This window comes from Melanerpes formicivorus, unplaced genomic scaffold, assembly GCF_026170545.1.
Source record: "Melanerpes formicivorus ecotype bairdi unplaced genomic scaffold, bMelFor1.0.p_v2 SCAF_17, whole genome shotgun sequence".
In the NCBI taxonomy this organism is placed as follows: Eukaryota; Metazoa; Chordata; class Aves; order Piciformes; family Picidae; genus Melanerpes; species Melanerpes formicivorus.
Window position 1 is genome coordinate 16,033,317 of NW_027142369.1, and position 27,382 is coordinate 16,060,698.

The following is a 27,382-nucleotide window of genomic DNA, read 5'->3' on the forward strand; positions in this document are numbered from 1 at the left end:
GGAATTCCAGTGGGATGGGTGCCATATCCTTGGGTACTGCGCCTGCCCACCCTTTATTTCATACTAGAAGTGAATGTATTTTACTCTTGTGTGCTGTTCTGATTGCACTCAGGAAGCTCTGCCACTCCAGGTGGCAACTGTGTAAGCACCCAGGAGTTGTCTGTCAACAGTTAGGAGCCCAGCAATCAGCTCCTGATGATGATTCTGTGTTTTCTGGACACTGCTCTGTGTTAGGAGATGCCAAGAAGCATCAACCCCACACTGCAGCTATGTCATCCCTCCTGGTGCTTGCTGTCATTTCCTTCAGAGGACAAGGTGACAACTGGGGACATCACTCAGAAAACTGATTCAGACACTGCCTTTCTCACTGGTACCACCAGAGCTAGGAACGTGGCTAAAAGTGGGATTGTCTCCCTGAAGATGGATCCCTCTCTGATTTGGCAGGAGCAATGTGGATGCAGCTAAAGAACACAGAATTAATTTAGTCCATGTCAGCACACAGCAAAACCATGTGCAAGGGGTGTCTGAGAGATTCTACACACACAGGGCAACCTTCAGGTCCTCAGAGTGGTATTCCTGAGAAGCTCAGACTCTGCCTCCCTGCTGATCACTCCCCTTAAAGGAAACAAAGGCTTTGGGAGCCAAAGCAGAAAGGAAAAAAGCCCAGAATGTATTTTATTAACTCAACACCCACTGGGTGAGATTCCCAGCTTGGAGCTGAGTGGCTGGGAACTGTCCAGTGGAAAAGGACCTGGGGATGTTGATCAACAGCTGACTGATGATGAGCCAGCATGTGCCCAGGTGGCCAAAAAGGCCACCAGCATCCTGGTCTGGATCACCAAGAATGTAGCCAGCAGGACCCAAGCAGTGAGTGTGCCGCTGTACTAAGCACTGGTGAGACCACACCTGTGTTCAGTTTTGGGCCCCTCACTCCAAGAAGGATATTGAGGTGTGGGAGCATGTCCAGGGAAGGGCAACAAAGCTGGTGAAGGGTCTGCAGAACAGGTCTTGTGAGGAGCAACTGAGGGAACCGGGGCTGTTCAGCCTGGAGAAAAGGAGGCTGAGGAGGAGACCTCATTACTCTCTACAACTCCCTGAAAGAAGGTTTTAGTGAGGTGGGGGTTGGTCTCCTCTCCCTAGTATCAAACAATAGGATGAGAAGAAGTGGCCTCAGGTTGTGCCAGGGAAGGTTTGGGTTGGTTATTAGGAAAAAACTCTTCACTGGAAGAGTGATCAAGCTCTGGAACAGGCTCCCGCAGGGAGGTGGTTGAAACCCCATTCTTGGAGGCATTTAAAAGCCATGTAGACATGGTGCTGAGGGACATGGTTTAACACCAGACTTGGTAGAATCAGGTAATGGTTTGCCTGGATCTTAGAAGTCTTTTCCAACCCAAACAACTGTACAGTTGTATAAAAACAAGGAAAAAATGACTGTGCACAGGAACCAGCCTCCTCTGGTGTTGATTCACCATGTAGCTTAAGCTTAATGAAACTTCAATTTCAAACAGCTTTTAAGGCTGAATTGAGAGATCCAGGCTTATTTCCATACCTGGAAATCCAGTGGCCTCTACAACTTCATTTATGCCTCATAAACACCATCAAATGAAATACACCTCAGTTATGTGCAGTTGTGTTTATTCCAAATCCAGCTCCAACTCCAGGTTTGGCAGTGCCTGCTGAAGGATGCGGATGGTGGTTTCCTTCTCCCTTACTCCAGGAAGGTCGCTCAGATACAAATATTCAAGGTTCCTGTAAATATTGAAAAAGGTCAGCAACTACTATTTAACTAAGAAATTAGAGAAAGGATTACTCTAACATAGCTATTTTGAGTATTTTACTGGTTCTAATGCAAGGGTTTTTTGTCTGGAGTGGGTGCTGGAAATTGTTAGCTCATCATGAGTTCAGTCTTTTTATAGGGCTCAAAAATAAATGGAGAGCATCATGGTGCTGCCTTTATATCACATATTATATTTTACTAAATTGCTATTGAAATTACTAAATACTGTAATATTGAAAGTCCTTAATAATATTTTTTTGTGGGATGAAATCCAAGTCATCACATCACCCCTCTGTAGATCTTTATTAACTCTCTGTAACACCAAATAGTTCTGACATACTTTAAGGTTGTGTACCTATGAAGTGCCTATGGACATGCTTCAGAGCTACACAGATGCACAGCATCCAACTGCTTCCCACGGCCAAGCTCTAAGCTCTGCCATGAGACCTTCTGAGGCCACACTGAACACAAGATAACTGTCAGGAAGCAGTGTGAGGTGTAAGAAAGACACTAAAAGTTACAGGACACTCATAAAGCCTGCTCTGAAAAGCAGCAGCAGAAGGGTCAGGAGTAGAAACCAAGGTCATCATTGGTTTCACCTCTTGTGCCAAGATGAAAGGAAGCCATGAACATTCACTGATCCTACAAAAGTTGTGTGTCAACAAAGAGCATGTGTCCTGCTCTAACTTGTGCAGCAATCAACAGTGGCTAAGTGACTTCAACTGGAAATGGAGATGCTGCCCTCAGCTCTGAAGATAGGAGCACAACTATAAATTCATGTACTGCAGTCAGTGATTGTGGTGTCCTCAGCTACAGGTCTCAGTGCTACACATCTCCCTGACACCTTTAAAGTCTGTGTGTGTTAATCCATGTGTCTCTTCAGAGCTATCCACCACACTGTCTTCACCCATGGTTGAAGGAACATCTCCTGAGGTGGCAGTGCCATCGCTCCCACAGTCACCCAGGTTAGTCCCCAAACCAACCACCCCACAGCCCCACACATCTGCAACAGCCCCAAAACACTCAAACTTAAGCTCTTCCAGGGCTGGGGATCAAGAGGAGCTCAGCAGCTCACGTACGTCAGCTTGTGAAGCGCGATGATGCCTTTATCTGTGACATTCCCACAGGAAATAATCCACAGCTGAAGGAGACTCTTCTGGAGGTTCTTTGTCTCGCTGAGCTTCTGCAGGCACTCATCTTGGATGTAAATACACTTCTGCAGCTTGATTTCTGTAACATGTTCGAGACCATCTGGAAAGACAAGGAAGTATTTGCCTCAGAACACCAGTAACAACCTGTACTGGTTGGTCAGTTTTCAGTGTAGCAACCGCTTCCAAAACCACAGGGCAAGGTGTGCCTTGATACACTAACTCACAATGAAGCTCCAGAGTCCCTTTGCAGGACTTCAAATAGGTGAAAACTCTTGAGGGTTCTAGCCTTTTGGTGAGATGCTAAGAGCAAGTTACAAGAAAAATGTACAGGTTTGGATGACTTTGACTTAAGAACCTACCAAGGTTCTTAAGGAGGAAATTCAAGGTCCTCTGCCAAGGACTCCTTGTTACTTAGAGGAGACCTGAAATGCTTTTAATCTCTTATTTTGTAAGAAACTGTGAACTTGCCTTTTTTTTTCCTCCCCCTTTTTTTCTTCTTGAAGACATCATTAATGCAATGAGAACAAGCAGTATGATGACTTCACAGACACCAAACCCTTTAAAATTGATTTAGAAGAAAATACTTACAGTAGAGCATTATGCTACCAACTGCTTAGTTAAGAACCCAGCAAAACATCTAATCTTTGTTGCATTTCCTTAGTGCTGCTGTCACTTTAGGGGTGATAAACTTTACAATCTTTCTGCTTCACACCTCCAGCAAAACCTGAGGAACTGATGAATATTTGCAGAGCCATTTTGAGGGGAAAACAAAAAAGGGAAAAAGATACATTCTATCTTACTAGGGAGTGAGAAAATGACCCAGTTATTTCATATTTTGATTCAACTGAAAGAACTACAAGCATTCAGTATAATCATGGCACAGCTGTATCTACATTACCCAGATAGTCAAATCCTCTGTACATGATGCAAGAGTCTGTGGCGTTAATTGCTTCTATCTTGTATTTGCCCAACAGCCCCGTGGGGAGGCCGTTGTAGTCCTGCTGCCATTTCTGGTAGCCCTGGTAGCGCACCAGGGCACCACAGCGCAGCAGCCACTCTGAAGCTGCCCTGTCAGGGCCAACAGCCTGTATACGTTCGTAGTCCACTCTGCCAAGACACAAAGAGCATTCACATGGCTTCTGTAACATGGCTGATTCACTGTCTCAAGGATAATACTTGGCCAGGGGCACCTTCCACAAGTCCCATCCAACCTGGCTTTGAACACTTCCTTGGCTGGGGCATCTACCACTTCCCTGGGCAACCTGTTCCAGTGTCTCACCAGCCTCACAGCCTCACCAGCCTTCCTTAAATCTAATCTAAATCCTTGGATCCATTCAGGAGAAGGGTATCTTTCTTAGTCTGGCCAGGAATGCTGAAGACTGAAGCAGAGACCTGGAAGAGGCTCCTGCGTGGTTGAGCTTCCTGTCCCATCACAGCGATCAGCTACAACGATGAAACCCTTTCCACAGCCAGAAGACACATGGCAAAACTATTAGCTACTGGCAAAAGTTATGGGCAGAGTTTCAGAGAGAAAAGTTTTATCTTTCTAGAAGTAAATGCAAAACCCTTGTGTGGCTGAATCACATCACAAAATCATAGAATAGTTTGAATTGGAAATTCTGGGTTTGATTGGTACTTTTCTAAGTAAATGGGGCATTATTTTGCTACAAGTTTAAATACAGTTGAGGGTCAAAGGAATACTGCCATACAGGCAGAGAATCCACATTGCCAGCTTGCTTTGACCACCCTGGGGAAAGGAGCAAAGCACACATCTTCCTGTGGAAGTTCTAACTAGACACAGGTAAGGAATGGTCCCTGCCAAGCATCGACATGCAACCTGGGGGAAAATAGCATCACTGATAATAGAAAACGTTCTCCACACTCCTGAGACCTTAATTCTCCTGCCTGAAACACAGCACAGTGGATATGTGAGACCTTAATTGTCTCTGTGCAAACCGAATCCCTCTTACTTGTTGAACACAGCATTCAGCCATCCCCAGAAGTGTCTGCAGGCACCCGGTGCCTTGCTCAGGCCGCACCCCGGCTGCACGAGTTTTCCCAACAGCAGCATGTTCTTGAGGAAAAAGAGAGAGGGGAAAGGGAAATGTTATCTGGAGTGTCAAAGCCTCAGCTGCTCCCCAAGCAGCAGGACCTGCTTCCCCTCAAGGCCTAACCAGCAGGAGCGACGGCTTCAAGGGACGCCCAGGACATGAGCGCCCTGACAGGGACACCCGACCACTCCCTCCTCAGACTTCACCCCGCCCGGAGACCTCACCTTGCTCCCACCCTCCCGGGATCTCCTCCCGCCGGGCTGCCCCCGAGGGCCAAGCGTAGGAACCGTGCGCGGAGGTTGGCCCAGCCCAGGCCACCCCTCACCGCCGCCGCGGAGCGGGCACGGAGGAGGAGCCGGACCCGCTCAATGCCCGCCCTGCTCAATGCCCGCCCTCAAGATGGCGGCGGCGCTGGGGCAGAGGGCGGGTGGCAGCGGGGCCGTGGCGCTATGGCGGGTCCAGCGCCGCCAGCGCAGGTGAGGCCGCGGGAGGGTGCAGGGAGCGGCCCTGGCTAAGCCCCGCCGCCTCCTTCTTGTCCTCCTCTCCGGCCTGGCCGCACAGGGCACTGCCCGCGCCCCTCAGCGCTTCCCTCTCGGCGGGAGGGCGGCCGTGTGGGGCGGGGGTGAGCTTACGGCCCGTGTCTGTCTCCGTGCAGCACTTTCGATGTGGCGGTGGTGGGCGCGGGAATCGTGGGACTGGCCTCAGCCCGGGAGCTCGTCCGGCGGCACCCCTCGCTCGCCTTCGTTGTCGTGGAGAAGGAGAAGGAGCTAGGTATGGTGTCGGTGTGGCTTCCTGAGCCGTGTGTTTGGGGTTACCTGATGTCAGTCGGTCTGAGATCTTCACTGAAGCATACGCTCACCAAAATCATATTTCACGAACATATGTAAAGGGAAGCGCAGTACTTGAGTGGAGGAGGAGCAGTGGCAGAGCATCAGCTGTCCTGAGCATGAGGCAGCAGTGTGCCCAGGTGGCCAAAAAGACCAACAGCATCCTGACCTGAAGCGGCAGTAGTGTGGCCAGCAGGACCAGCGCAGTGATTGTTCCTCTGAACGCAGCACTGGTGAGGCTGCACCGTAGATACTGGGCTCAGTTTTGGGTCCCTCCTAGAAAGACATTGGGGTGCTGGAGCATGTCCAGAGAAGGGAAACAAAAGTGGTGAAGAGTCTGGTGAGGAGTAGCAAAGGTAGCTGGGCTTGTTCAGCCCAGAGAAAAGGAGACTGAGGGGAGACCCCATTACTCTCTACAACCCTCTGAAAGGAGGTTGGAGTGGGGTGGGGGTCAGTCTCTTCTACCAAGGAACAAGTGATAGGACAAGGGTGAAAAACCATCAGGTTGCACCAGGGGAGGTTTATGTTGCAGCACAGAAGAAACTTCACAAAGATGATTGAGTGGAACATCTCTCCTATGAGGAAAGGCTGAGGGAGATGGGTCTCTTGGGCTTAGAGGAGACTGAAGGGTGACCTCATTAGTGTTCATGAATATGTGAAGGGTGAGCGTCAGGAGGACAGAGACTTCTCAGTGATGTCCAATGGCAATGTGTACAGGCTGGAACATGAGAAGTTCCTCATGAACATCAAGAAAAATACCACTGTGAGGGTAACAAAACACTGGAATGGGCTGCCCAGAGAGGTCGTGGAGTCTTCTTTGGAGACATTCAAAACCCGCCTGAACATAATTCCTCTGTGACTCACTCTAAGTGATCCTGCTCTGGCAGCAGGGTTGGACTAGATGATCTTTTGAGGTACCTTACAACCCCTAGCATTCTGTGAAAGGGTTCTCAGAACACTATAATAGGCTGTCCAGGGAGGTGGATGAATTCCCACCCCTGGAAATGTTTAAACACTGGAAAGATGTGCTGCTGAGTGACATGGTTTAGCACCACCGTTGGTGTAGTTAGGTAATGGCTGGACTCGGATCTTTTACCAACCAAAATGATTCTATGGTTCTATGTTAGTGGCTAATTCAAGACCTGTGAGGCCATGGTTTCATTTTAAGTAGTTCCATCACCCAGGCCATATGTTGCTCTGAAGGTGTGAAGGGGCTTTTTATCCCCCAGACAGGGTGTACATGAAATCTTTAACAGTTGTGTGAGTGCAAATCAGGAATCACCTTTGGGAGTCAGTGTTTTAAAGGGAAAACCTGCCCAAACTACCAAAGTTAAAATGTTTGTGTTATTTTTCACCGCTATTTTATGTAGTTACAAGGAGGAAATAGCAACCTAGTGCAGATGGAATTGGAATTGATTGGCCTGCAGATGTGGCTCTTGTGATTTATTTATTTTTCTCATCAATTCAACACACTACAAGCTGTGATGGTTTATGATTAACTTGGTTTTGCTGTGCCAGGGTTTTTGTAGCCTTATCAGACCAAGGGAGGAATTGCATTTGCTCTGCAATTCCCTTATTTGAGCGTCTCCAGTAGCACTGATTTAGAATAGGCCTTCAAATTGCACAAATTATGGTATGAACCAGTGCTGGGAATGTATACTTTAATAGCATATTTTTCTGTCTCTTTAGCTCATCACCAGAGTGGACATAACAGTGGTGTGATTCACAGTGGAATCTACTACACGCCTGGATCTCTGAAAGCTAAGCTGTGTGTGCAGGGTGCAGCCCTCTGTTATGAGTACTGTAACCAGAAGGGAATACCCTACAGACAGTGTGGGAAGGTATAGAGCTGCTGCTGAGTGTTTCTTTACAGTTGGAAACTGAGGATATACCATGTATGTTCTAGTGTATAGCACAGGCCTGCTTGTGGTCTTTCTCCCAAGAGATGAGCTTCTGCAACACTTGGTACCTTCAGGAGGAATGTGCATTTTTGTGTTCTTCTTTCCAGCAGTTCAAATCAGTTGCATTTCTGGGCCTAAATGATAATTCCCTTTATCTTGGAGTTGAGCTGAAATGTCCCAGGTAGTGATGGAAGCCAAGCCCCATGGAGATGCACTTGTGTAGCTTCAAGGATCACAACGGCTCTCCATATGTTCATGCCATGCTTCTTGGTGTATCAGGCTCTGAAAAGACACAGTGACTTGGAAACAGCTCCAGCTGGGACCCAGCTACATGTGTTTATGCTGTGTAACATACAGCTAACACAGCCTGGGGGCAGAAGAGGGGCTGTACTGGTGCAGCTTGAGGTCTGCCCAACCCTGTATCCCTTTTCTGGATGTGTCTATAAACAGAGATCCAGGAAGGAAGGACAACAGGGAAGCAAATAATTAGTTCTCCCAGCTTTCAGTTATTTTCCTGTTACTTTTTGAGCCTGATCTGTTTTGCCTGTGGTGTCTCTCAATGGATTTCTAAGTATTTTCTAAGTATTTTTGCATCAGACCATATTTTGATGAGATCAGCAGCCCTGTCCATCATTTTGAAGCTGAGTCCTACAAGCTCCATCTGATGGCCCCTAGCCCTCATGTTGGAAAAGGTGGGAGCAGCCCTAAAAGGAGGCTGGAGACAGGTGGGGGTTGGTCTCTTCTCCCAAGTAACAAGTGATAGAACAAGAGGAAATGGCCTCAAGTGGCACTAGGGGAGGTTTAGGTTGTATATTAGAAGAAACCTCTTCCCTAAAAGGGTTCTCAAGGCCTGGAACGGGGTGCCCAGGGAGGTGGTTCAATCCACATCACTGGAAGCATTTAAAAGCCATATAGATGTGGTGCTGAGGGACATAGCTTAGCACCTGACTTGGTAGAATTATATATGATTGGACTTGATACTCAAAGGTCTTTTTCAGCCAAGGTGATTTTATGATTTCATACGTGAGGCTCGGACTGCTTTTTTTTAGCATCACCATTTCACATTTATCTGCATTGAATGTTATCTGCCTTTTTGCTAGGTGCTGGTTCACATCAGAACCGTAGTCAACTCTTGTCTGAACCACCTTAAGCCACTTTAAATTTTCTCATGACCCTCCTTGCCCCTTTCCAGGATGCTCATCAACGTCTTGGACAGCAGGAGCCTTTCTCTGCGAAGTGCAAATCAGACCATGTCTGACATGACCTGGGCTCAATTCAAGGCCACCTCACTCAGCACCCACTGAGTGAGGATCTCCTGCAGTTCTGAGTGCAGAGCAAAGATCCCTGCATGTGGCAGTGTTGGTGGGCTCTGCACTAAGGCCGGGTGGTGGTTGCGGCCTGGCTGAGCTCAGTAGTGTGTTCATTTTATACTTCTTCCATGCAGAGATGGTCACAAGATGGCGCTGTGGATTTGTGCAGCGATACACGCCTGATGTTACAAGCATGCTCTCAACCCAAAACATCGAGGCAGCAAGCTTAGATTCACATAATCAGAGAATAATTTAGGTTGGAAAAGACCTTTAAGATCATTAAGTCCAACTGTTAACCTAAAACTGCCATGTCACCACTAAACCATGTCCCTCAGCAACACATCCACAGATCTTTTACAAGGGATGGTAACTCCACCACTCCTCTGGGTAGCCTGTTCCAGGGCTTAACAACCCTTTCAGTGAAGAAGTTGTTCCTAATGTCCAAGCTAAAGCTACTTGAGGCCATTTCCTATAACTTGTTACTAGAGAGAAGAGACCAACTCCCACCTCACTGCAACATCCTTTCAGGAGTTGAAGAGAGTGAGAAGGTCTCTCCTCAGCCTCCTTTTCTCCAGGCTCAACAATCCCAGTTTCCTCAGTTGTTCCTTGCCGGACCTCCTCTTCAGACCCTTCATCAGCTTTGTAGCATTTCTCTGGACAAGTTCCTGGACTTCCAAATCTTGGAGTGAGTGGCCCAAAACTGAACCCAATATTTGAGGTGTGGCTTCATGAGTTCCGAGTACAATGGGACAATCATTCTACTGGCCATACTGTCACTGATCCAGGCCAGGATGCTGTTGGCCTTCTTGGCCACTTGCTCTGTAGGAGCCAATCTGAGCTTGGGCAAGGTTGTCACTGGCCCAGAAGCACTGTTGTTCCTTTGCTGACACTGGATTTGTCCACATCCACATCACCTTCCCCAGCAGTGTTTATTCCAGGGAAGATGATGGTGGGGCTTTACATATTGTTTTACACAAAGCAACCTCAGGCCTGGAGAACTTGGTGCCTTCTCAATGCAGAGAGGCCAGATCTGAGATGGACCTGCAAGTGGAATGGTCTGGGCAAAGCTGACACAGATAATTCACAGCCTGGATAAAGCTCTTGTGATAGTTGTGAACTAGCTACTTGGTTAAATGAAGTGAAGCTGGCACAATTCTCTTTAGAGAATTTAGAGAACCATGTGAGAACATGTCCAGGTTCTCTTATGAAGATTGTTTGAGATGTGTACATCTTGGGTTTAGTTTAGGGGTGGTTTTGGTTTTTATTTTGGAAGCATCCCAGTGGCTCTTGAGACTCATACTCTCTTCTTTCATGTTTAGATTTGTAGTCTTATGGCACTTTTTTCAGCAAATACCATCTATTGACAGTAACTTGACTGCAGTTTAACATTTGTTCTTGGCTGTCCTTAGTTTGTTAGTACTTTCTCATTAATAAAACAGATACACAATGATAAGACAGATATATGGTATTTATAGAATCTTCTGCAACTAATGGCATAAGTCACATTTTCCCCCCCCTGGAATTATAATTTACTGTTCACTCACACACTGTTGGTTTATTGTTAGCTTGGGCTTGATGCCAAACCTGGCTTTGGATGTCTCCCTCACTGCTGTGCCTTGTTATCTTTCTCTGAAGCTAATTGTAGCAGTTGAACATGATGAAATTCCAAGACTCAAAGCTCTGTATGAAAGGGGACTGCAGAACAATGTCAGAGGCCTGAAACTGATTGGACCAAAAGAGATACAAGAGAAAGAACCTTTCTGCAGGGTAAGTGGTTTGTTTGAGTTTATTTGGTGTCTAAGATCTCAGTGCTGAGCTGACATTATTTGCTGCCTTAAATAGGTTTCTGTCCTTGAGGCAATCTGTTTAGTGACAAGCTCAAAAGAGTTCAATATATTTATTCTTTCCCAGAAGAAGTAGAATTGTCAACAAAAATAAATGTACCCATTTACTGCTAGAAATTTTTAGCTCAGCTCAATCCTACATTTGCCATTACATACATGTCATACATACATATCATAGAATCATTAAGGTTGGAAAAGACTTCTATGACGACCAAGTCCAACCATTAACTCAGCACCACCATGGCCATGGAACCATGTTCCTCAGCACCACATCTGCACATATTTTGGACACCTGTAGGGGTGGAGACTTCACTGCTTTCTTGGGCAGCTTGTTGCAGTTCTGACCAACTTTTCATGAAAGAAAATTTTCTTCTGTGTCTTAATCCTGTTGCAGGGTGTGATGGCCCTTGATTCTCCATACACTGGCATTGTGGATTACAAACAAGTGGCCCAGTCCTATGCTGAAGACTTCCAGGAAGCAGGTGGGACCATCTTAACTGATTTTGAAGTTACAAACATGGAGATGGCTAAAGAAAGTCCTTCAGAAAGTGATGATGGTAAGGCAGGTTTTTGCCTTTCATTTCATAGGATCATTAAGATTGGAAAAGACCTCCAAAGAAAAGCATCATTTACTTCAGTCCTGCCGAAGATTTTGTTCCAGACAGGCTGGCTTTAACTGAAATGATATTTCTGAACCTTTCTGTCTCATAGGCATGATACAAAAGGCAAAACTATGTTATTGAGAGTAATGAACAAGCTCACCAGGTTGTTTTTGCAGACCAGCACCCTTTAGCTGAAAGATTTCATAATTATCATAGAATCACAGAATGGTTTGGTTTGGAAATGACCTTAAAGATCATGTAGTTCCAACCGCCCTGCCATGTACAGAGACACCATGTCCAACAGTAGTTACTCCATAGCTTGAAGATGAAGATATTCCAGTGAAGAATCCTTTGTAGTGACAAGCTGCTGCTTCTGTCAGTTTTCTGTTATGTGTTCTATTAATTCCTTCTCTTGTTTAATTTTGTTACAGGACTAAAATACCCAGTTGTTGTTAGGAATTCCAAGGTAAGTACTAAGCTGGAAATTTAATCGCTTAAGAATAACCTAGTTCTCTTTTTCTTACTCTTTGTTGAGTCCTGGAGGATTAATCAGCTCTCATTAACATTAGTGTCATAGATTCATACAGTCATAGAATGGTTGGGTTGGAAAGGGACCTTCAAAATCATCTAATTCTCACCCTCCCCACCCTGAGCAGGGACACCTTCCACTGGACCAGGTTGCTCAAGACCTCATTCAACCTGGCTTTGAACACCTCCATGGAGGGAGCATCCATGACCTCCCTAGACAACCTATTCCAATGTCTTACCACCCTCACTGGAAAGAATTTCTTTTTAATATCCAGTCTAAATCTAACCTCATCAAACTTTCCTCTCATCTTATCACAACAAGTCCTTTTAAAAAGTCCCTCCCCAGCTTTCTTATAGGCCCTCTTCAAGTACTGGAAGGCTGCTATAAGGTCTTCCCAGAGCCTTCTCTTTTCCAGGCTGAACAGCTCCTAAGACTGCTATGGTAAGCCAGAGGATATGAAAGAGAACAGGCCCCAGTACTGGGCCCCAGGGAACCCCACTTGTGACCAATTGCCAGCTGGGTTTAACTCTGTTCCTCACCACTCGCTGGACTCATCCAGAGAGCCCAGAACATTATAAAGAATTAGATGAAACAAATGTTTCTGCCTCCTAAAATGTTTCTTCTCTTTTTCTTTCTGGGATTGATGAATTTTTTCCAGGGCTTCTAGATGATGGGTGTTTTTTCAGTCAGTGTGTAAAATTTAGTGCTTTTTGATTGGTTTTATTTTTACAGGGTGAGGAAGTCTACTGCAGGCACATTGTGACCTGTGCAGGACTTTACTCAGACCGCCTGTCTGAGATCAGTGGCTGCAGCCCTGAACCTCATATCGTGCCCTTTCGTGGGGATTATTTGGTGCTGAAGCCAGAGAAGTCCTACATGGTTAAAGGAAATATTTACCCGGTACGTACTCTCTGGTTTGTCTTTCACCTTGTCCACTGGGAAGCCTGGCTCCTGTATGGCATAAAATAAACCTGTAGGAAGGATTCAGAAGTCAACAAGGGACAACAGCAAATAATGGATTTACTTAGATGTAGGGTTTAATCTTTTCTGCCAGTACCCAAAGCTGGGATTTAGATATTTGCCTCATCTTTGAATTAGCTTTACTTGGTATGACAAAAAAATAGACATGGGGAAAAAAAGGATAAGCTTTCTATCATCTGATACAGACAAACAGTGTGATGAAGAGAAGCAGTTCCAGACACAGGGATAATGTTGCATCCAGAGGCTGGTGGTCAATAACTCAGTGTCCAGATGGAAATTGGTGACAGGTGGTGTCCCTCAGGGGTTCATGCTGAGATCATTACTGTTTAATATCTTCATCAATGACATAGTGGGATCAAGGGCACCCTCAGCAAGTTTGCAGATGACACTAAGCTGTGTGATGCAGTTGACACAGCAGAGGGATGGGATCTGTCCAGAGGAACCTGGACAAGCTTGGTAAGTGGGCCAGTGTGAATCTCATGAGGTTCAGTGAGGCCAAGTGTAAGGCCCTGCATATGGGTCAGGGCAGTCTCCAGTATCAACATGGGCTGGGTGATGAAAGGCTGGAGAGCAACCCTGAGGAGAATAACTTGGGAGTGCTGATGGACATGACTCAGCACCATGCACTCACAGTCCAGATCCAACCATGTCCTAGAGAGATCCACAGCAGTGTGGGCAGCAGGTGGAGGGAGGAGATTTTGCCCCTCTGTTCCACTCTGCTGAGCCCCCACCTGCAGTGCTAGGGACTGCTGTGGAGGCCTCAGCACAGGAGAGACATGTACCTGTTGGAGTGGGGCCAGAGGAGGCCACAAAAAAATTATATGAGAGATGAAAGCCCTCTGCTGTGAGGCTGGGCTGAGAGAGCTGGGGCTGTTCACGTTGGAGAAGAGGAAGCTCCAGGGAGACCTTCTGGTGGTCTTGTAGTACTTAAAAAGGCCAATCAGAAAGCTAGGGACAGACTTTTGAAGAGGGCCTGATGTGACAGGATGAGTGATGATGTGGTTAAACTATAATAGGGAGGTTTGGACTGGAGAGAAGGAAGAAAGATTTTATGCTTTTTACACCGGGGTGGCAGATCCCTGGAGCAGGCTGTCCAGAGAGATGGTAGAGGCCCCATCCCTGGAACCATTCTAGATGACCTTTAGATGGCCCTCCCAACCTAAACTATTTTGTGATCCTATGATTCTACAGCAAGCAAGAATTTGGTAATTCCTAGGGCAGCATTTTGGTTGCCTCGTGCAGTCCATTGAAACTTCCACCTTTTGGAATGTGAACTTGGATTTGCCTGCTAAAGGTGGAGAAAAGTGGCCCTAGGGAAGTGCTGGAACCCTGAGCAGTGGGTGTTTGTCTGACCTCACCTGGGAATGATTCAGGATCTTGTCTTGGGATGGGAGGGAGGAACAGGCTGGGGTGGGAATGTACTTTCCAGCCTTTCATGGCTGTGTGAGGATCACTTCTACCCTTTGAAAGTTTTTTTTGTTGTAGCCAAATAAGTTGATAAGGGCAGAAAATTGCACAACTCTTAGTGACATGTTATCACAAATGTAGTTTGTGGAGTGCTTGCACTAAGCTTTGAGAGTTTTAAATGCATCTTTCTAACAGAAAAAAAAAAACAACAACCCACACTGAATACAGGAAACTAATACATCTTGGAATAATTTTTAATCACAGAATGGCAGGGGTTGGAAGGGACCTCTGGAGATCAACGAGTCCAACTCCCCTACCAAGGCAGGATCCCCTAGAGAAGGTCACACAGGAACATGCCTAGGCAGGTTTTGAATGTCTCCAGAGATGGAGACTCCACAACCTTTATGGGCAGCCTGCTCTACGCTCTGCCACCGTTACAGCAAAGACATTTCTGCTGTTCACCTGGAACCTCCTGGGTTCCAGTTGGTGTCTGCTGCCCCTTGTTTTGTCACTGGGAACAATGTGGAGTCTGGCTCCATCCTCTTACCCCTGCCCTTTAAATATTGATAATTATCGAGACGATGCCCTCTCACTGAGGAGGTTCTGCCTCAGCCTTCACACAAAATTAGGCTGTCTCTCACTCCCAAACAAAAAAGAAACTGCAGATACTTGTTGTTAGTATGACTCAGGCTTGCTAACTGCCTGTCAGTGTGAGCCACACAGGGAACTGGGAGCTTTCCTTGCTGTTTTCTACACTGTTTTACTGCAATATAATTATTACTGGTGAGCAGCACTACTCTGTTCTTGGTTTTCTTGTGGGTTGTTTATATCCTGAGAAAACATGTTTGGGTTGTTGGGGTTTTTTTTTGTCTCATTTGTTTTGCTTTTCCCTAAATGAAGGCCCTGTTCTGTTGTTGAGTGTTTTAATTAGTTACAGGCTATAACTGCAGAATTAACAAGCAAAAAACAAACCACTGCAGGAGTCAGTTCTAAGGTTAAATGACTTGAATTTTGTTGCAGTGATTTGAAATGGCAAATTTACTTCGTTTTTCATTTGTTCATTTAAAACTAATTACTTCCATTATTGGAAGACCAGCTCCTTTGCTGTGTTTTGGTTTGGTTTATTCAGTCTCTCTCTCAAGGGTCAGGTCTTGGGCTGGCCACTCCCACAGGGGGTTTGTCAGAATCTGCTCAGGATCATTCAGATCAGACCGAAACACTCCGAGAAAACGTCTCATATCCCTACAAAATTTTCAAGGGTCAGAGCTGGGCGGGTGACCAGAGCAGTGCCAGAGGCTCTTCATGAGCCCCTTTCCTTTCCCAAAGAGAAGAGAAAGGGAGGACAGGAGAGAGAGACTGATGGGGATGGGAAACAAGCTGGGATGGAAAGAAGAACAATCCCATGGAATAGAGACACAGAGACACAAACCAAGGGCCAATCCAATCCCTGATGGCAATGATGACACCATTGTTATCACTTATGCTGGGAGCAGGCACTGGGCAAGTCCCAGACTGGACTCAACAGTAGATGGGAACCGGATTCAGGAACTGGATTCTGGAACTGGATTCAAGAATACACAGATAGGGATGGAAGACAGGAGGGACAGAGTCCCCCTGGGACACTGGCCAGGGACAAAGAGGCTTGACCCTGGGGATCCTTCAGCTTGCTCCTGAAGATGCCATCCATGGGATGGAATCCCTTGTTGGGCAGTTGAGAGTCACCTGTCCTGTCCACTCCTCCCCTCCTCTGCCTTCCTGCCCCACCAAGGTGGGGCAAGAGCTGTGGTAGTGCCCTTGTAGCACAAAAGAGCAAGTCTCAGGCAGAGCCTTTCTACAGCTCAGCCCTGTCCCCATCAGCATTCTGCCTGCTAGAAGCAGGTCCTTGCTGTGTAGGCCTGCCCTGAACTTCAGAAAGTGTCTCAGTGAGCAGAGACAGAGCTGGGAAGTCATAGCACTGACCAGAATCAGTTCTGGGCTGGCCCAAACCTGGACACTTCCTCACACAACAAACTGTAGATGCTTGTCCTTCCTTCCTCACAAATGTTTCCTGGATGAGTTTATGGACCCTGAGTAGTTGCCTGGCTGTTTCTCTGGTCTGGTCTGAATAACTGTTGTGTCCCGCTCCAGGTTCCCAATCCTCGGTTCCCCTTTCTGGGAGTCCATTTCACCCCCAGAATGGATGGCAGCATTTGGCTGGGCCCTAATGCAGTATTGGCCTTCAAGCGAGAGGGCTACAAGTGGTTTCACTTCAATGCTGGAGACTTTCTAGATGCTGCAATGTACAGGTACAATCTTGGGGTTTTATCCATGCTTATTTAAATGTCAGCTTCCATGGAAAAGAGTTCTTGTTTAAAACCCAATTTCTGCCAGATTTTTGGGGTGTTTCAAGACAGGCATGCAGATAATGGCAGACTTCTCCAAGACACTTCATATGAGCTCATACTTGAATTTTCATAAACTACCAAGACATGTCTCAGCTGGTCTGAGAATGTGGTTGCTCCTCAGAAGGTACTGGGGAGCCATGTTACTACTAGTGGAGCTCTTCCAGGTTTGGTTTTGGTCCAAGGCAGTGTAATGTTTTAATCCAGCTAGGTGGTATGATTCAAATTAAGAAAAGCATGGACAGTAGGTTGTGGGAAATTCTCCTCTCCATCTGCTTTGCTCTGGTGAGGCCACTTCTGCAGGATTGGGTCCAGTTCTGGGCTCCCTAGTTCAAGAGAGACAAGGAACCAAGGAACTACTGGAGATAGTCCAGAAAGTACAAAGATGCCAAGGGGACTGTAGCATCTCTGTGAGGAGGAAAGGCTGAGAGACTTGGGGCAGCCTGAAAGGGGATCTTCTCAATGATCATCAAGAGCTAAAGGAGGGGGAGGAGGGGGAAGAGGATGGGGTCAGACTCTTCTCAGTGGTGCCTAGTGACAGAACAAGGGGCAATAAGCATAAAATGGAACCTAGGAGGTTCCATATGAAGATAATGAGAAACTTTGCTGTGAGGGTGCCAGAGCCCTGGAGCAGGCTGCCTGGTGAGGCTGTGGAGTCTCTTCTCTGAAGAGATTCCAAACCTACCTGGACATTGAGAACCTGGGCAGCCTGCTGTGGGTGACCCTGCTCTAGCAGGAGGTTGTTGAAGCAGGGAATATGTATTTCTGAAGTAGAAAGCAATGACTGAATTACTGATGTTTGGAATGGGAACATTTGCTGTGCAGTTGAACTTGCTGCCTACTTTAGACTGTTGGTTTGGCACAGCTGCACTTACCACACAAGATCTCTCTGCAGTTATTTTTCCTCTCTGCAGTGGGTTGTGGAAGCTCGTGCTGAGGAACTTGTCGTACGGCCTGAGCGAAATGTACAGAGCGTGTTTCCTTAGCGCACAGGTGAAGGAGCTTCAGAAGTTCATCCCCGAGGTCACTGTCAATGATGTAATCAGGTAAAGAAAACTTTTCTTGTTAGCAACACCCAGAGGCTTGGTACATCTCTTGTTTAGAGTCGCAGAGTCATTTGGGTCGGAAGAGACCTTTAATGTCATCGAGACGGACCATAAACGCACCACTGCCAGATTCACCACTAAACTATGTCTCTCAGCACTGTGTCTACATATTTTTTGAACGTTTCCAGGGATGGGGACTCCACCACTCCCCTGGGCAGTCTGGTCTAGGTCTTGACAATCCTTTCAGGGTAGAAATTGTGGTCTCCCCTCAGCCTCCTTTTCTCCAGGCTGAGCAACCCCCGTTCCCTCAGCTGCTCCTCACCCGACATGTTTTCCAGACCCTTTGCCAGCTTTGCTGCCCTTCTCTGAACACTGCCCAACACCTCAGTGTCCTTCTTTGATTGAAGGCCCCAAAAAACTGATTCCTGTATAGAGGGTGTGGCCTCACCAGTGCTGAGTACAGGGGCACAATCCCTGCCCTTGTCCTGCTGGCCAATACTAATTGTGTTCAGCTTCTTACTGTGTTGAAAGAGAAACAAATTCAAAAGAGTTTAGTTCAGGAACTGAAGAGACTTGGGAGACAAGATTCAGGTACATGGAGGTGTGTTTAACTGTACAATTATTAGCAGGGAGGAAATCCAAAATAAGAAAAGCTTGAGCATGCTAAAAGAAGGGAGTTATCCAGCTCAGGCAGTAGGCACTGGCATGAAATCTATGTGTGACAAGGCTTGCTGTTTCTGAACAAAGGGTTTCCGTTTTGAAAGAAGGTATGTTTGTGTCTGTAGGGAGGAGAACAACTTCACAACCAGGAAAGACACAGAAGATCCTCTGCTTGGCTACCTGCCCTTGTTTTACTGTAACGACAGCGAGACTTCTCCCACTCTGACTCACAAGCGTTAAAACTTCCCTGTGCTCCCCTGAAAGCCTGGCTGGGCTTAGATTCCACAGTCCCTCCTTGCTCTTTCCCTTCACAAGAGCAGAACAAAGTTGATTTTCTGACTACAGAAAACATTTCCTGATGGTGAGCTCTTCCTTTGTTTGACAGGGGTCCATCTGGAGTGAGAGCTCAAGCGTTGGACAGTGATGGAAATCTGGTAGATGACTTTGTATTTGATGGAGGCAGTGGTGATATTGGAAGCAGAATTCTTCACGTCCGAAATGCCCCTTCTCCTGCTGCCACCTCCTCCCTGGCCATCGCAAAAATGATTGCAGATGAAGTGCAGCAAAGATTCGAATTGTGAATGATCGAGGGCTGTAATGAGGTTGGACCTCTTGTGTAAGAGATCTGCAGCCTTAGTGACAAAGATAAACCAAGCAACATGTTGCTTGAGAGCTCAGCAACCAGCGTGTGAAATGTTTGCCTTGGCCAGCCCACAACTTCTCAGCTTCACAAATAAAGGAGTTATGGTGCCTGGTAAGACCTGGTGTGGAAGAACCATCTGCAAGAATGCACCCAACAGCCTTGTTGGCAGTAGAAATTTGTCCACTTGAGCATAAACAGCCCATGGATAGGCTGGTGCCAAGCATAACTTGAGAGTCTCTGCAACTGTAGCAGGTCTTGAAGTAGAGCAGGAAAAGCTTCTGTGATGGAGTTGCCCACAGACTTCCCATACCTTTAGTCTGAATATGACCTCCCTTCACGCTCTGGAGGGGTGGTCTGTTCTCTGGAAAACCACAAGCACGGGGTGGTTCTCTGTGTGATTGCCTTCTGATTCCATTGAAACTGGAGGCTACAGTCCCTTAGCTGACATTAAAATAATGGAGATAGAAGGATAAGCCCTGATTAAGGGTTCTGCTGATAGGGGATTAAGAGCTTCATCATATATTCAAAGCCTTCTACATGGATGTAGTCTTTCAGAGCAAAATAAGCCTAACGAGGGATTACCAAATCCAAGTCAGTTTAGATATGTCACCCTGATACACTGTCCATGCAATGTCTGGCTGTGTTTTTTTTACAGAACTGAAGTTAAAATTGTACATGAAGAGTCATTTTTTCATTGAACTTGCACCTAGGAAGTCAGCACTGAGCAGAAACTACTTCAGTGGATGTGGGTTTGGGGTTGGTTGGGTTTTTTCCTTTGAATACTGGTAATGCAAAAGGTGCTTATCTTTGTACAACAGGCTGAGCAATGTGGTGGAAATGGTCTTTGTAAAAGCAAACGTGAAGGGAGGGAAGCTAAAGAAACCTGTCTTAATTGAGTCATGTTGTATCTGCTTCCCTTGGAGTCCAAACAGCGGTGACTCAGGAAGGCTTCCCATTTCCCACACGCCTGGCAAGAGGGGAGCTGAGAAAGTGCTGGTTTCTTTTCTGAACTCTTGAAGTTTTCTCAGGGGTACAGCTGGAAGAACCTGTGTGGAGAATATGCTATAAACTAGAGAGAAGTGTTGCATGAGTTTGAGAGTAACCTAGCTGAGTATCTCAGTGTGTTCTGCATAATTGCTACAAAACAGAATTACGTGGCCCCAGGGACAAAGTACTTGAGAATACTTCTCAAGCAGATGTTCACAGGATGTTGGGTAACACAGATAATTGTGGGTAGTTTGCTACCAGGCACTTTGCCATACTCTTTTTTTTTTTTAAGTTACTTTCTGTGCTCTTCTGATGTGTGAGGGAGCTTGGTAGCATGGGGGGTCCGCTGTGCTGGCTGATGAGTTTATTGTACAGAGCTGAACTGCTTTGAGGGGTAAAAGGGCTTAACCTCGATTTATATTCCCCCTTAGTGACATCTATTTCACCAGAAAAGTGATTCCTGTATAAGTACACAGCTTAAAAATTAAATTACAAAACCCTGAAAGAAAAGCTGTGACCATTTTTCTTCACCACAATACCTCTAGACAGAGATTCAGATATTCTGAGTGCTGAAATGCCACACAGCTGTGTAAAAGTTTTATCTGCCCAATGAAACAATCATATCTTCACTCCCCACCAGAAGTGTTGCCTATCAACAGTAAATCCTACAAAAGGATTGCAAAAGCAACTTCCTCCCACACGAGGTGTGGCCCCAACATGTATTAACAGAAGAAAGAGCATTAAAATGTAAAGCAGTCATAGAGGATGGTGAATCTGAAGTCAGCACATTTCCCTGTGCAGCCTGCTGTAGTTTTTACTCTCAGGGGCAGAGCTTAAATGAAGCTTTCAAATGATGAATCTTTAGGTAGCGTTCTGTGAAATATTTCTATTTCTAGAGATGGTAATAAACCTTTTATAAAAGAATAATTTCAGAATGGAGTTTCTTACATGAAACCTTGTTGCCCACAATGTGTGAAAATGTCTGAATATATTTTCCAAAGGGGTCTAATTCACTTGAATGTCTTAAATATGTCTTCTAAGATTAAAATAGTGTGGTGTTTTGTTTTTAATTGCTGTAAGGTCTATGTGTTTCTCCTGACTGAAAGCTGCACTAGTTTTTGCTAATTCTCACCTGAATTAGGCAAGTTATAGCTCTGTATAATAGCAATTGGTTTATTTAAGGGGGTGACACCTGAACAAACTTGTCATGCTACAGTATCTGTATCTTATCTATGCTTATCACACTCCACAGCTTTTTCTCACACTGGTATGTATGAAGTGGACAAAACTAGACTTAAGATTGATTTGGACATGTAATGGTATGTGGAATGGTAATTCTTGAAATTTTGATTAAATGTATTAGGACAGCTTTGGACAAACACAGTTGATTCCCCATTCGTGATTTGGATTGGAAGGGACCTTAAAGATCATCGAGTTCCAACCCTCTTGCCATAGGCAAGGATACTTTTCATTAGACCAGGTTGCTCAAAGCTCCATCCAACCTGGCCTTGAACAATTTGAGGCTAGGAGCCTCTACAACTTCTCTGGGCAACCTGTTCCAGTGCCTCACCACCCTCATGGGGAAGAATTTCTTTCTATGTTCTCATCTAAATTGAGCTTCCTCCAGTTTGAAGCCATTACCTCTTGTCCTGTCACTCCATACCTTTGTACAAAGTCCCTTTCCAACTCTCCTGTAGCCCCTTTCAAATACTGGAAAGCTGCCCTAAGCTTGTCCCAGAGCCTTCTCTGCTCCAGGCTGAACAACCCCAACTCTCTCAGCCTGTGCTCCAGGCCTCCAATCATTTTCATGGCCCTCCTCTGGGCTCTAACAGACTAGTCTTAAATGCTGGGAAGAGTACAGCATATCATATATTTTTTAAAATATTGCAAAAAAATTAGAGTCATGGCCCACTGAATGGCTGCTCCTGGGAAAATGACCTTCTTTAGGATACTTCACAGTGCCCTCACAGTGTCTGGTCACCACTGCCACACCTTGAAGGAGTTCAGGCTGTCTGGAGAACAGAGGAATGGCCCATTCTGAAGAGCAAGGGCATGGGGATCAAGTGCTAGGTGAGGGGCTCGCTCAGCCTGGGATGTCCACTTCCACAGACTCACAGAATAGTTTGGGTTGGGAGGGACCTTTAAAGGCCACCTATTACAACACCCCTGCAGTCAGCAGAGACATCTGCAATTAGACCAGGTTGCTCAGAGCCCCAAACAACCTGGGTGGCTCCAGGGATAGGGCATCTACCACCTCTGGGCAAGCTGCAACAGTGTTTTACCACTCAGTGTAAAAGATGTCCTCCTATTATCGAGTCTAAATCTCACCTCTTTTAGTTTAACCTCATCACCCACTGTCCTGTCACAGCAGGCCCTGCTCTAAAGTCTGTCCCCAGCTTTGTCAGATGCCCCTTTAAGTACTGACAGGCCTCCAGAAGTTCTGCCCAGAGCCTTCTCTGGCATGGTGGCTGTTCGAACTCCAGGCTTGTGGATTTTGCCAGAGTTAGGCCGAAGTTGCACACAGGATTACCTTTTTGCTTATGGTCTGGGCTTGAACGCCGAGCCACAGGAGCTGTCACTGCCCCTGCCAGCGCCTGGGAAATCTGTTGTAACAGGAGATCGCATTCTTTCTGCCAAAAAGGCACGTCTTCCCCTCATTTAATTTATCCATTCCTTTTGTTAGCAAGTCTTAGAGGGGGGGATAGGGGCTGAGACTTGAATGCACCAGCATCGGAAGGAAAACGAGCGAAAGTTTGGCTGCAGTGCTGGTTCCGGGAGTAGAGGGAACTGTGACAGCTTTCTCAGGGCTAGGAAGGAAAACAGCTACCGCCGAACTCGGCGTCGTAACGTGGTTCCAAATTCCAGCTAATGAATTAACCTCGGCCGTGCCGGGTGCTGGGCCGCAACTTTCCCCGAGGGTCCGGCAGCGGCAGCTCTTCCCTGAAGGGCGCGAAGCGACAGCTTTCCTTGAGGGACGGACAACGGCAGCTCTCCCCTGAGGGCTGGGCAGCAGCATCTGCCCTTTGAGGATGGGGCAGTGGCAGCTTTCCCCTGAAGGTCGGGCAGCGGTAGCTTTCCCCTGAAGGCATAGCAGCGGCACCTTCCCCGGACCGTCGGGGCAGCGGCAGGACGCTGCGAGAGCTCTTCCCGCCGTGAGCGCCCGGCGGCGGCGCGGCCGGCAGGGGGCGCCGCGATAATGGGCGGAGGAGGGCAGAATGGTGGCAGCCGCGCATGCGCGCCGAGGGGCGGCGGCAGCAGTAGCGGGGCCGCAGCGAGCGGGGCCGAGGGTGCCTCACCCCGCCGCCCCGTCAGCGCACGGCGAGCGGCCCGGAGCCCGGCCCCTCCCGCGCCGGATGTGATGGCCGCCCGGGCGGGGGGGTGAGGACAGAGCAAGCGGTGGCCGAGAGCCGTAACGCGGCCCGGCCCGGCCCTGACGAGCGCCGGTGGCGGCGGCTTCTTTCCCCTCAGCGCCCCCCCAGTCCCTTTTCCTTCTCCCCCGTCCTATGCCTCGGGCGCCGTAGCTAGCGGGGAGCGGCGAGGCGGGCGGCCCCGATGCAGAGGAGCCGCCGGCTGGCGCCATGCAGCCGCCGCCGCAGCCGTACGAGTTCTTCGGCGAGGAGAACGGCCCGAAATGGCGGGGGCTCTTCGTGCCCGCCCTGCGCAAGGTCAGTCCGGCCGCGGTGGCAGCAGTGGTAGCGGCCCGGGGGACGGGGAACGGGCGGCACCTGCGCCTCAAACCCGCCCTGCGGCCCCTGGGACGGTCCCTTCTCCGCCCGCCCCACTCCCTGGGCTGCCCGGGCCGCTGCAGGTGCCTGTCCCGCTGCACGGGCAGCGGCCGGGCTTCGCCTGCTGCTAGCTGGCACCGCTGCGATGCCCGTGGGCTCGGACGGTGCCCCTTCGCCTGACAGTCTTATAGGACAGAGCCCGAGAGTCTACCCTTTCGCTTTCACCGTGCCCCTGGCCCTGCCTGACTCCTACGGGACTTCTCCCGTCCTGTCCCTTCACCCCCCCCGGCAGCTCGGTCACGGCACTGCAGAGGTTGGAAGGGGCCTCAGGAGGTCCTCTTGCCAACCCCCTGCTCAGGGACGGTCACTCGCAGCAGGCTGCCCGGGCCCAGGTCCAAGCAGTGCCTGTCCGCCTTGCCTTGCCTTGGGTGCTTCTTTGTGTGAAGATGCTGCCAGGTGACGGTGTGTGCCTGGCAGGCTCTCTTCCTCCTGTCAGAGGCTGCCTCTCCTTCACCTCTACAACCAGCGCTTGCTCAGAGTCCCTTTCCAGCCGCCTTAATTGGGATGCTGGGTTTGAGCCTGCTTGGTAATACTAGTGTTTTGCTTCTGAGATGGGCAGTGGAAGGGCAGCCTTCCATCCCTTCCTTAAGGCCCCTTCACAATCCAGACGCCCTTGCTGGCCACCCCATTGACGTCCTTCTGATACCCTGACCAGTGTAATACCAAGTTGTCTGTGGCACAGGGTAAAGTCGGCCTGTGTTCTCTTAAGAAACAATTGCATGATGGATGAAGGACATAAGCTGTGTGAAAAACTCATTACCCTGCCATGGAGGGGAATGTTATGATGTGTTTTGTATAGCATGATAGCCTCAAGCCCACCACTCTTAGGGAGGACACCCCAAAAGCAGAAGGAGTGGGTTAAATTGAAGTTCGTAGGGCATGAAGGAGGGAGTGATGTTGTTCTACTATGTGTCATTTGCCTGTTACTGTTGCAAAGACTGAGGACCATTAGATAGATCTTAACATAATGGATCCTCTCTCTGGTGCTAGGTAGCACTGTGATCCCAGTAATGCAGGCACTCATGTGAGTGGTGTTTTGTCTTTTTTCTCCCCCAAGAATAAAATTAGTTATGGTATGGGGTAATGATTCTCTCACTCCTTCATTTGTTTTGGGTCTGCATGTCACTTGTATTAAAAGCCACTGAAGGCAGCTAAGTAGTCTTGTGGCTGGCATAAAACCCACTAATCGCCTGTCTGCAGAATCCTGGATTTTCTGCTCATTATTCTTGAATCTCCTCCTCCTCCACTGCATTTCAGCATGTCTGGGGAAGCCTTGAGAATGCCATGTTGCTCTTTTCCTGATCCCTGGAGGCTGACATAAACCCCCACACCTTGACACCAAACAGCATCCACCCAAATGTGAGCTAGAGCTATATGAGTTTGACCAAAAGGATTTCATTAAAACTTTAAAGGTACTATTCATCATTCTAAAATACAAATGAGAGTATTCAGGCATTGGAATAGGTTGCCCAGGGAGGTGGTGGGGTCAACATCCCTGGAGACGTTCAAGAAGTGTGTGGACATGGCACTTGGGGACATGGTTTAATGGTCTTAGATTGGCAGTTGGGATCTTAGAGGTCTTTCCAAACAAAACAATTCCATGATGCTATCATTCTAAAAGTTGGCAGATTAATGCTGCTCTTACCATTTCTTTCTGTCTCTCTACTTTTAGTACTGATGAAAAGAGACAGAGCAGGAACTCAGACATTCTAAACCAGAGGAAATAAAGTCTTGATACCAGTGTCTGCTTGCAGAAAAAAAATCATAGTTGCTTATGGACAGGTTTTTTTCTTTCCTGGAAAAGTTCCTTGTCTGCAGTACCCACCCTTTAGCATGAAGCAATCACACTGTAATGTGCGTTTCTTTTATGAACACAGTATCAGTGAGTCAAACCGAAATTGTATCGTTGTTGCAGTCAGGGAGATGCTGTCAGTTGTAATAGATTCTGGAGATGCTTAAGCCAGAACCTTTCAGAAGATTTATGGGTTGTTTTATTTACATCTTGCCTTTCACTTTGATGAAGAGATGAGAGCATTTCCCTTCTGCATTGGAGAGTTGAGAAGTGTACCACTGAATCCTAAGTCTCCACCAAAGCATAAGGTTTTATGTGGTGTCAGAAATCATTAAATGTATACCACAGTTTTTAATTCCCCCAGTACTCAGCACTGGTGAGGCCACACACACCTCCAATACAGGGTTCAGTTTTGGGCCCCTCACTCCAAGAAGGATGTTGAGGTGCTAGAGCAGGTCCAGAGAAGGGCAATAAAAGCTGGTGAACGATCTGGAGAAAAGGTGTGGTGAGGAGCAGCTGAGGGAACTGGGGTTGTTCAATCTGGAGGCTGAGGGCAGGCTCTCTACAGCTCCCTGAAAGGAAGTTGGATCCAGCTGGAGGTTGATCTTTTCTCCCACGTAACTAGTGACAGGACAAGAGGAGATGGCCACAAGTGGCAGCAGGATAGGTTTAAGTTGGATATTAGCAAATGTTTCTTCCCTGAAAGAGCTGTCAAGCCCAGGAACAAGCTTCCCAGGGAGGTGGTTGAATCCTTATCCACAGAGCTGTTTAAAAGACATAGAGATGTGGTGCTGAGTGACATGGTTTAGCACCAGCCTTGGTAGAGTTAGATAGTGGTTGGACTCAGTGATCTTTTCCAAACAAAACAATTCTATGATTTTGTGATTCTGAAAGGGCTTAAAAGTTTGTCAACCAGTTTAGATAAGACCTTTCCAAGCAGGCTGCTTTTGCGATGCAAACTTTAAAGACCTTGAGAAGGGGTTTGGTTTGGGGTTTTGTTTTTGATGTAGGTAGGTTTGGTTGGTTTTGTTAAATACCTGGAACAGAGGTTGGTTTGCTTTTTTTCACTTTGGGTTTTCTTCACAGTAGCCTGTGTTACAAGTGCAGACATAGGTTTCTATCTCCTGTTCTTGAAGGCCTTTCCCTTCAGTAGAGACTTTGTGAATAAGCAGAAAATGGGGAAAGGGTTTGGCTTTCTTTGTGTATGTTAAGGTGTGAGAAATCATCATTCTAAAGTATAGAAAGATGTGCATCAGGATAACATGCCAATACAGTTCACTGACAACAGACAGGATTTCCTTGCTGCTTGAATTTGAAGTCCATGACATGCTTTGAAGAACTCCACTCTCCTTCATTATGCATTCAGCAAGTTAAGGTCACTTCTTATCCAATCACTTTTAAACACTTGCATTTAAATGCATTCCATGCAGTTGACATTTACCATATTATGAGTGGAGGGGGAAAAAAAAGGTAAAATACCTCTGTTCTTGCTTTTATATGTGGGGAAAAAAGATGAGGATCTCTCTTTTGACCAATGTTCTGTATGCATTTAATTGGTCATACATCTTTAAGCTTAGTAGAGTGCTAAATTTTACCTACTAGTGTGAGGAAAGTCTTAGAAAAGTCTTAGGGAAAAAACTAAATGTCAAGGCATTAAACTAGATTTTTAAGCAAGTTCTTCATATGTGTGTGTGTATATATATCTCAC

General features: G+C 47.1%; 3 protein-coding genes across 7 annotated transcripts in view; 2 read left to right on the forward strand and 1 right to left on the reverse strand.

Annotated features, from left to right (window-relative positions):
• Window positions 1-1,618: 1,618 nt before the first annotated feature.
• On the reverse strand, window positions 1,619-5,889 carry DMAC2L (distal membrane arm assembly component 2 like). Of its 4 annotated transcripts, none has more exons than XM_068149137.1 (5): window positions 5,795-5,889; window positions 4,899-5,002; window positions 3,827-4,035; window positions 2,857-3,028; window positions 1,619-1,749 (listed from the first exon to the last, which is right to left on the reverse strand). In XM_068149137.1, exons 2-5 carry the CDS (start codon window positions 4,997-4,999, stop codon window positions 1,635-1,637), a joined length of 597 nt encoding a protein of 198 aa, XP_068005238.1. In that variant the 5' UTR covers window positions 5,000-5,002; window positions 5,795-5,889; the 3' UTR covers window positions 1,619-1,634. The 4 variants fall into 4 exon arrangements, with proteins under 4 accessions (XP_068005238.1, XP_068005239.1, XP_068005237.1 ...); XM_068149138.1 differs by lacking the exon at window positions 5,795-5,889 and adding an exon at window positions 5,612-5,744; XM_068149136.1 differs by lacking the exon at window positions 5,795-5,889 and adding an exon at window positions 5,204-5,331.
• Window positions 5,356-21,478, forward strand: L2HGDH (L-2-hydroxyglutarate dehydrogenase). 2 transcript variants are annotated; one of them, XM_068149134.1, is made up of 10 exons: window positions 5,356-5,455; window positions 5,635-5,750; window positions 7,496-7,647; window positions 10,653-10,784; window positions 11,256-11,418; window positions 11,895-11,929; window positions 12,725-12,892; window positions 16,508-16,665; window positions 17,676-17,807; window positions 18,853-21,478. In XM_068149134.1, exons 1-10 carry the CDS (start codon window positions 5,364-5,366, stop codon window positions 19,046-19,048), a joined length of 1,344 nt encoding a protein of 447 aa, XP_068005235.1. In that variant the 5' UTR covers window positions 5,356-5,363; the 3' UTR covers window positions 19,049-21,478. The 2 variants fall into 2 exon arrangements, with proteins under 2 accessions (XP_068005235.1, XP_068005236.1); XM_068149135.1 differs by lacking the exons at window positions 5,356-5,455; window positions 7,496-7,647 and having other exon boundaries at window positions 5,521-5,750.
• A 1,909-nt stretch (window positions 21,479-23,387) lies between these two features.
• SOS2 (SOS Ras/Rho guanine nucleotide exchange factor 2) overlaps window positions 23,388-27,382 on the forward strand; it is a 73,113-nt gene continuing 69,118 nt past the window's right edge. The window contains exon 1 of the mRNA XM_068149133.1: window positions 23,388-23,762. Within this exon, the coding sequence (XP_068005234.1) occupies window positions 23,676-23,762 (87 nt within the window). The 5' untranslated portion in view covers window positions 23,388-23,675. The remainder of the gene's footprint in view (window positions 23,763-27,382) is intronic.